General features: G+C 44.0%; 1 protein-coding gene across 5 annotated transcripts in view; it reads right to left on the reverse strand.

Moving 5' to 3' along the window:
- DGKG (diacylglycerol kinase gamma) overlaps positions 1-7,789 on the reverse strand; it is a 197,507-nt gene that overhangs the window by 35,023 nt on the left and 154,695 nt on the right. For all 5 annotated transcript variants that reach the window (XM_015567631.1, XM_006754153.2, XM_006754155.2 and 2 more), the window contains one exon: positions 2,942-3,119. In XM_015567631.1, coding sequence (XP_015423117.1) covers positions 2,942-3,119 — 178 coding nt within the window. The remainder of the gene's footprint in view (positions 1-2,941; positions 3,120-7,789) is intronic.

A 7,789-nucleotide genomic window follows, 5' to 3' on the forward strand; every position in this document is an offset into this window, starting at 1 on the left:
GGAGGGGAGGGCGGGGGTAAGGGGAAGAGATCAACCGAAGGACTTGTATACATGTATATAAGCCAAACCAATGGACATGGACAACAGGGGGATGGGAGCATGAGTGTGTGTGCGGGGGGAGGTTGAGGTTAAATGGGGGGGGAGGGGATAAGGACATATTTGTAATACCTTAACTAATAATAAAAAAAATGGGAAAAAATAATATTCCTAGCTTAATTCATTCCAAATAGCCTGTTTTCCTTTCAATTCTTATATTAAACATTTTAAAACATAAAAAAAGAACATATAATCTATAGAAACTTATATGATTGTCAGCCTCATCTACTCTACAGATAATGAAAATTGAAATTCAAGAATGTGAAAGGACTTGCCCAACGTCACACACTAATGAGAAGCAATCTGAACTGGAACCCTGGTCTCTTGGCTCCTAGGCCTATGTTTTTCCACTAAATAGGTTGTCTCTTTAGCTTTTCTCCATTAACATCTCAACTTACATGAGATCATGACCTATTCAAAAAGAAAGCTCAATGTTAGTGTCTTTGCAAAGCCCAGAAGCCAGGGCCCCTTCTCTGCCTCTGCTCTGATTAGCTCATGACCTCCTCCAAAGAACAGGAAGTAGCTTCAGTTTTAGCTCTGAAAGCACATTCTGGGAAAGGGGGATTTGGGGAAGACAGTTCCTGTACATGATGGTCAAGAGAGATCAGCAGACACATTACTCTTGCTTGAAGGGGAAGATACATGGTAAGATATGTAAGGTCAGATATGTAAGGGGAAGATGTTCCTTGAGTCTTAACCTAAACATATGTTCAGCAAGAGCTTGTCAAAGCCCCTGGGTTGGGGAGAGGAGTAGTCTCTTCTGATCCTGTTCTAATGGGGCTGTATGCCTAAGTGGGGGTTGGGGTAGGAGCACCAGGGCAGGAAAGTTTCCAGGAACTTTGTACAATCTCCAGTGCTTCCCCCACCCTCTACTAGCACCCACAACTTCCCTTGCCAAGGGAGGAAGGAGGAACACATTATTCAATTTAATAATTTACACAAATTGGAAAGTTTTCTGTGTGAAATAAAGGGGACTTAAGAGGGCAACAGATAAAAATTCCTGAGTCCTCTCTTAGAGGATGGAGGTGTGGAGATGATCTCGCCTTGGGATATAACAATCTGGTTGTCTAATAGATGGGTTCAAAACAAGCAAGTAACCCTTCCCTTTGATGGTTACCCAAGCTCTGTCTCCTTCTACTGGTGGGATTACATCCAATCTTAGCACTAATAGCTTGGGACAGACCTGGATTCATGGACACTTGTCTATGTCAGTGGCTCTCAAACCTGGCAGTTTATCAGAATCATCGGGGGAACTCATTACCAGGAACCAGAGATTAATTAAGTAGATCTGGGCTACGGCTCAGGAATCTTCATTTATAACAAGCAGGCCTGGTTTAAGAACTAATGATCTGGTTCAACCCCCATCCATTCAGCCATCAAAATTTTACACATGATACAGGTTTTGCAACAAAGAAAACAGAGATGTCAAAAGTGAGTTAGTGGCAGCACTTGGACTCGAACCCAGTCTCCTGCCTTCTGGTGTGATGTCTTTGCCAATGCCTCCCCCAGCTCACCAGTCCATTGAGAACCACTGAGGATCAGTGAGGACCTTTCCTCCAATCCACAGAGGAGTCAGAGCTGCCAGGAGCTCTGTTAATTCTCCAGTTGGTTCTTTGGTAGAAATGGCTAGGAAGAGGTAGAGGTAAAGGTAGTTTTAAGGGTGCTTTCAGAAACCTGATAGGTTAAAAGGGGAAGGCACAACTGATGGCTTCTAAGGCACACTAACTGGTTGTTCCAGTCAGAAAGAATAGTCCGTTCATGGAAGCAGCCTGCAGTGTGTGAGAAGCCAGAGGGAGTGAGGGGGAGAGTAGCAGAAGATAAAGTCTCAGAGGTAACAGGAGGCCAGGCCATCTGGGGCCCTCCAGGCCATATGAAGGAAGATATTTGGCTTTTATTCTGAGTCACTGCAGGATTTGGAGCAGGAGGGTGGCATAATCTGACATATTTTTTGCAGGGATACTCTAATGCAGTGGTGGGACATACTCTACAGGGCAGGGACACATGCAGGAAATTCAGTTAGGAGAATTTGCAGTGATCTCAGGGACAAAGGATGGTGGCTCACACCAAGGTGGTAGGAATGCAGTGGTGAGAAGTAGGTGTATTCTTTACTTTTAAAAGTAAAGCTAAAAGCTAACAGATTTTCTGATAAATTGGATGTGAGATGTGCAATAAAAAGGGAGTCAAGGATGATGCCAAGTATTTTAGCTCCAGCAATAGGCAGGTTGCAGTTATCATCAACTGAGATGGAGAAGGCTGTGGGTGGAGAAGGTTTGGGGGAGGGACATCAGGAGTTCCGTTTTGGATGTGCTGAGTCATTGGCATTCATGTGGTATTTAAATAAAATCTCACCACTGGATGAGGTCATCAAGGGAGTGAATATAGACAGAAAAGAGGGCTGGTGACCCTTCAGCATCAAGAGGTTAGAGAGAAGATGAGGAATTAACAAAAGAGTGAGAAAGAGTAACCAATGAGTTAGGAGAAAAACCATATGTGGAGTCATAGAAGCCACATATTTTCAGGAAGAGGGAGTGATCGGTTGGGTCAAATGCCACTGGCAGGTGAAGTGAGATCAAGATTGAGAATGACTATTGGATATAAATATTGGAGGACACTTGTAACCTTGATAGGGGCAGCATTTGACTCCTGATCTCATGGAGTCCCACAGCTTGACTACTGACTGTCATTAAGGGCTCTTCATTGTTAATTTTCTCTTCTCAGTTAGGTTATAAACTTTGCAACATCAGGGAGGATGAGTCAGCGTATCCCCAGAGCATGAATACCATCCACCGGAATACCCTCTCATCGGGGCACTGACCTACAACAGATTTCCTCATGCTTGACTTACCTTGGATGCAGAATTTCAGTTCCTTGGGGTCAGTGACAACCTTTCTGCTTTCCTGGATCACTGCCCGATTCTTCTTGGTTTCTCCCCAGAGATTGGTGCCACCATACATGCTTGGAATGTTGAGAATGGCAATGCCTTCAAGGAAGATGTTGCTCAGGTCCACCCCAACCCCGTCACACTGAGGGGAGGGGCAGAGAGAAAAGGTCATCTGTTAGCATACTCAGTGCACTCCAATATAAGGCTGTGTGTGTGTGTGTGTGTGTGTGTGGTGGGGTCTCTTATGAAGGATGTGACTGGCCTGCAGCCACCAGCCTGCTTCTGTAAGAAGCTGAATCTTGGGCCAAGTTGTTCAGGCCCTAATGCTTTTGGCCACTGTAGTGAGATGGGGGAGATCTAGCCTTGGTCAGCTCTGGGAAGACAGCACATGGCTCCAGTGATGTTCTATAGGCTTTAGGGATGGTTCACAAGACAATTAATTGCAAATCTGTTCTCCAGCCCAGCCTACTTATCACCAATTCTGACCTTCCCTAACCATTGAGAAGATTTGATAGTATGCTGAGTCCTAACACACAGATTCTCAATAATGACAGAAAAGTTTCATTTACCACCTCTTATTTTATCCCTCCTGTGAAAGTAGACTTTAAGACTTGGAAGGCTTTCAGAATTTGCCTGTCTCTGCATCTGTATCCTAAGTGCAATTTTGGCATATGTGCTTGCTGATGTAGCACAGTTTTTTTTTGTTTGTTTTTTTAAATCCAATCTCCACCACCTGTATTACCCTCCAGGTACAAAAGGCCAGAAGGCTTGAATTTGCCTATCTCATATATAGATAAAGTCAGACCACTTTGCCATAATGTTTACCAGTGCAGCAAGAAATATATTAGCTCTGATTTTTGTTCATGAGGATTGTGGGTAGTTTACTTCATTTACAGAAGAAAAAACTCGACCCAGAGAAGTGAGCTAAGGTTGCACAGCCAATAAATAACAGAGCAGGGGTTCTAAGTTTGGGGATTTCACTACAAAGTCCAAGCTTTTCATCTTGCCTATTGTGAGTCAGGAAAAATCAAAAGCATACAACTAAAATCCATGGTCTTCAAGGTTATCTACAAATCCAAACTTCTAGGGATTTCTCAACAGAGGAGGAATAGAAAGGTATGGCTTGTTGCCATTCACATTGGTTTACCTTCTGATTTCTTTGATGCTCTTAATTTATGGTTCCTTATCCCCATGAATTGTTTTACCAATTATAAAATGGAATGGAGTGAGCTCCTCTGGTAAGTATGAACTCTTGCTTCATTGTGAAATTCTGATTATTTGAAAGGTCTCTTTATGTTGAACCAGATGCTCTTTCTTCGTGGCTTCTGCCCATTAGTCCTATTCCCCGCTTCTGAAGCTAGATAAAATGACCCTTGTTGCTCCTCCATGGGGACAGTTCACCAGATGCATGATGAAATCATCATCATCATTGTGCATATGTATTAAGCATTGCCATCTGCCAGGTGAGCTTTTATATACATCTCATTTATTACCTTTATAATAATCTTATATATTAGTTACTATGACTACTCCCTTTTTACATTTGGGGAAACTGAGGCAGCAGTTAAGTAACTTGCTTAAAGTAATAGAACTTACAAATGGAGGTACACAAATTTGATGGCAGATAGTAAGGGCCTACGTCTTAACCACTCCTGTACTTCTCCTCCCTCGTGCACCACCATTTGGTTGTGCCTTTTCTGGGGTGAGCACTGTCAACTCTCTCAGTACCCTCCTGTAGGACTTGGTTTTCAGACATCCCCCATCCTTGTTGCCCTGATTTGCACACACTATAGTTTGTTACTCTCCTACTCTGTAAGGCCCCCAGTATTAAAAGCAACACCAACGACATGATCTAATGGCACAAGTGGCAATGGCACTATTTGGGTTGGGATCCTATGACACTATGATACCCCAGAAATGAGATAATGTGGGAAGCCTATGTAAGGGCTCAACACATGTCTCCCATTATCATTCTCCCTATTTGTACATATGGTCAAATTTGCACTAGCTCTTTTGTTAGCAGCTAGATGAAGGCTGCATCAGTTTAGCTTGAATGGGTAGTCATCTACGTCACCCAAACCCTGATCCCATCACCTACTTCTCAGCCAGCTCTTCCCTATCCTGAACTTATAAAGATATTGAAAACACCCCCACAAACTTAGACATAGGGCTTTACATTTATGTCAATTAATTTCATTTGGCTTTCAGCCCAGGCCTAGTCTAGTCCATCTAATTTATTTTAAATCTTCATTCTATGACTCTTTGCAAAAGCTTTCCTATCATTTGGGGATTAAGTCATTAATTCATGTATACAGGGCAAAAAACGAACAGGGACTACATTCTCTCTTTGGTCAATTTAACACACCATACATTGTGCACTAAGTAGCCCTAGGGTTGTGGCTGTCCTTTTGGAGCTGTATCCTCTAGACTGAACTGTCAACAGTCCACTTTTAATTTCAATGTGGAATCATGGAACTTTGAGATGAGAGGGACCCAAGAGAACATACTCCATCTTTCATAAATAAGGCCCAGCATGGTTAAGGGACTTGGCCTGTGGTCACCCAAATTACTATTGGCGGAGCTAGACTAGTATCCTGGTCTCCAGGCCTCAGTTCTGTGTTCTTTCCACTAAAACATAAGACGTTGTGCTAAGTATTCCCTGACTACTCTACAACCCCTATTAGAAAAGGAATAAGAGAACTCATATACTTTCCATGAACTTTTTGCTTCAAACATTGTCTAACACTGTGCTTGACCTTCAGCTGGCTTTTGTGCATTCAGACCTGGGTACATGCCCATCCCTTGCCTTTGTGTGTATGTGTACTGTCCCCTGAAAGCACAGGCTCAATCTAGGCCTCCATGTTTCTGTCGGGTAATTCTTTTTTACACTCTTTTCCTTTTTCTTCTCAATAGAATTAATGAATTGTTAGTAGCTTATTTTGAAATGTCTTCCATCATTTCATCCTTTATGCACATATTCTTATTTAAGGATTTAGGCTAGAATCTCACTGAGTCAGACTTTACTTTTCTCCAAACTCTCTGAAATGAGCTTTGCTCAGGTCTTTGCCCAGCATTGTCTTCTTGTATCCTACCCAACACCATCACTTTCCCTGTTGGTTGTTGTTAGTTCCACTTCACCTCAATTTATTCATTATTGGCCAAAATGCCCGCTCCCTTCTGAGAGGAAATAGTAATAATATTTGCAGCTCAAGCTTGGGCACTGTGCTGGTCCTTCACCTACATTCTCTCCTGGGATTCTCACATGAGTGCAACAAAGGATGCATATTTACTACCCACAACTGACAAGGTCTCACAGGGGTAAAGGGCTTATTCATGACTACTCAACTTCTACTCTACAAGCTGCCAAAGCTAGAATGCAGACCCCAGCAGTCAGATGCCAGATCCTACTTTGGAGATGAAAGTCAGTGAGGCAAATTGAGACTTTTGCTGATGCTAGACTTATAGCAAAATTAAACTTCCAGCTGTTGTTAAAAAAACTGACATTTCCCACCACTACTCTGTCTTGTAGAGTACTTAGAGCAGTCACGGCACATCATTGTTGAAGATAAGTATTATTATATCTTGCCTCTGTGCCAGCTTTGTAAAAAAAAATATTTACCGTTAGCACAGCACAGTTCTTGGGACATAGATTTCACAAAGTCACCTTTCTTCCCTGTTGTAGTTTTAAGTGTACCCTGTCCCTTCCATCTCCAGTCATAATGAGCTATGAGTGTTAGCTTTAATTTGGTTAAGTTAACCTCTCTCTGGAAGAGCAAACAGTCCTCACTCTGCTTTTTGAAAAATTGCCTCCTTCTCCCATTATCTCCTTGAAAATAGAGGAGGTGGGAGGAGCCTGGGGACTATTGGACAGTAGATGCCCCCACCCTTGGAATGTACCTATTTGAAAGCCAAGAGGCAATGCAATGTTGGAAAGAGGTTGCCTGGGCTTGGAGATGGAGAGATATGGGTTTAAATATTAGTTCCTTCACTGGCCAGCTGCATGGTCCTGCATTGGTTCCTTACCCTCTTTGGGTTTTAATTTGTCATTTGTAAAATGGGGGTGGGATGGGGGAATGAACATCTACTTTAGGGGTTGATTAGTCTCTGGAAGGCAGTAACATTCCCTCTAATCCTTTGCATTATTATTACAGTTAGTAGTATTGCCTGTGCCATGAGGCATATTTCGGCCTGAAATCATTCTCCCACTACCTGAAACCCTGCTGGTAGCATTCTAATGACTCTGTGGCCGCACCCATGCTAGTCAAAGCCTTGACACCCATATATATCTGCATGCCCAGTCCTCGGCGTTCTTGAACTAGACATCACACACTGATTTCCTTCAGAACCCCAGGCCCGCTTAGGTCTCTGGAAAGGTGGAAAGCATTTAGGAAAGTGGAGCCAACAGTGGTACACTGTCGGCTTAAATGGAACACAGGCCCTCTGCGGCCTCCCAGGCGGGTTTCTGAGCTAAATCCTACAACAGTTCCATGACGTCATCCGTCCCCCTCCCTCTGCTCCGACTCAGGGGGCTCCCGGGGCAGGGAGCTGGGAAGCGCAAGGAGGGCGGCGGTCCCAGCGCGCACCGTTAGCCAGTTCTTAACTTGGGATTGTGCCAGCCGATTCCCCTCGAAGGCCAGGCTGCGCGGCAGCGAACTCAGGTATTTATAGATCAGTTTGGGGCTGAAACAGAAAGCTCTTGTCCAGGACAGCGAGCGCGCGCACGCCAACAAGCAACCGTGTGCTCCCAATGCCTGGGAGGCAAGGTGCAGGGCCGCTGCGCCGGGTTCACGGCAGCGCTGCAGGCCGGGGCGG

The sequence above is a fragment of the Myotis davidii genome, unplaced genomic scaffold (assembly GCF_000327345.1).
Source record: "Myotis davidii unplaced genomic scaffold, ASM32734v1 scaffold1252, whole genome shotgun sequence".
Lineage (NCBI taxonomy): Eukaryota > Metazoa > Chordata > Mammalia > Chiroptera > Vespertilionidae > Myotis > Myotis davidii.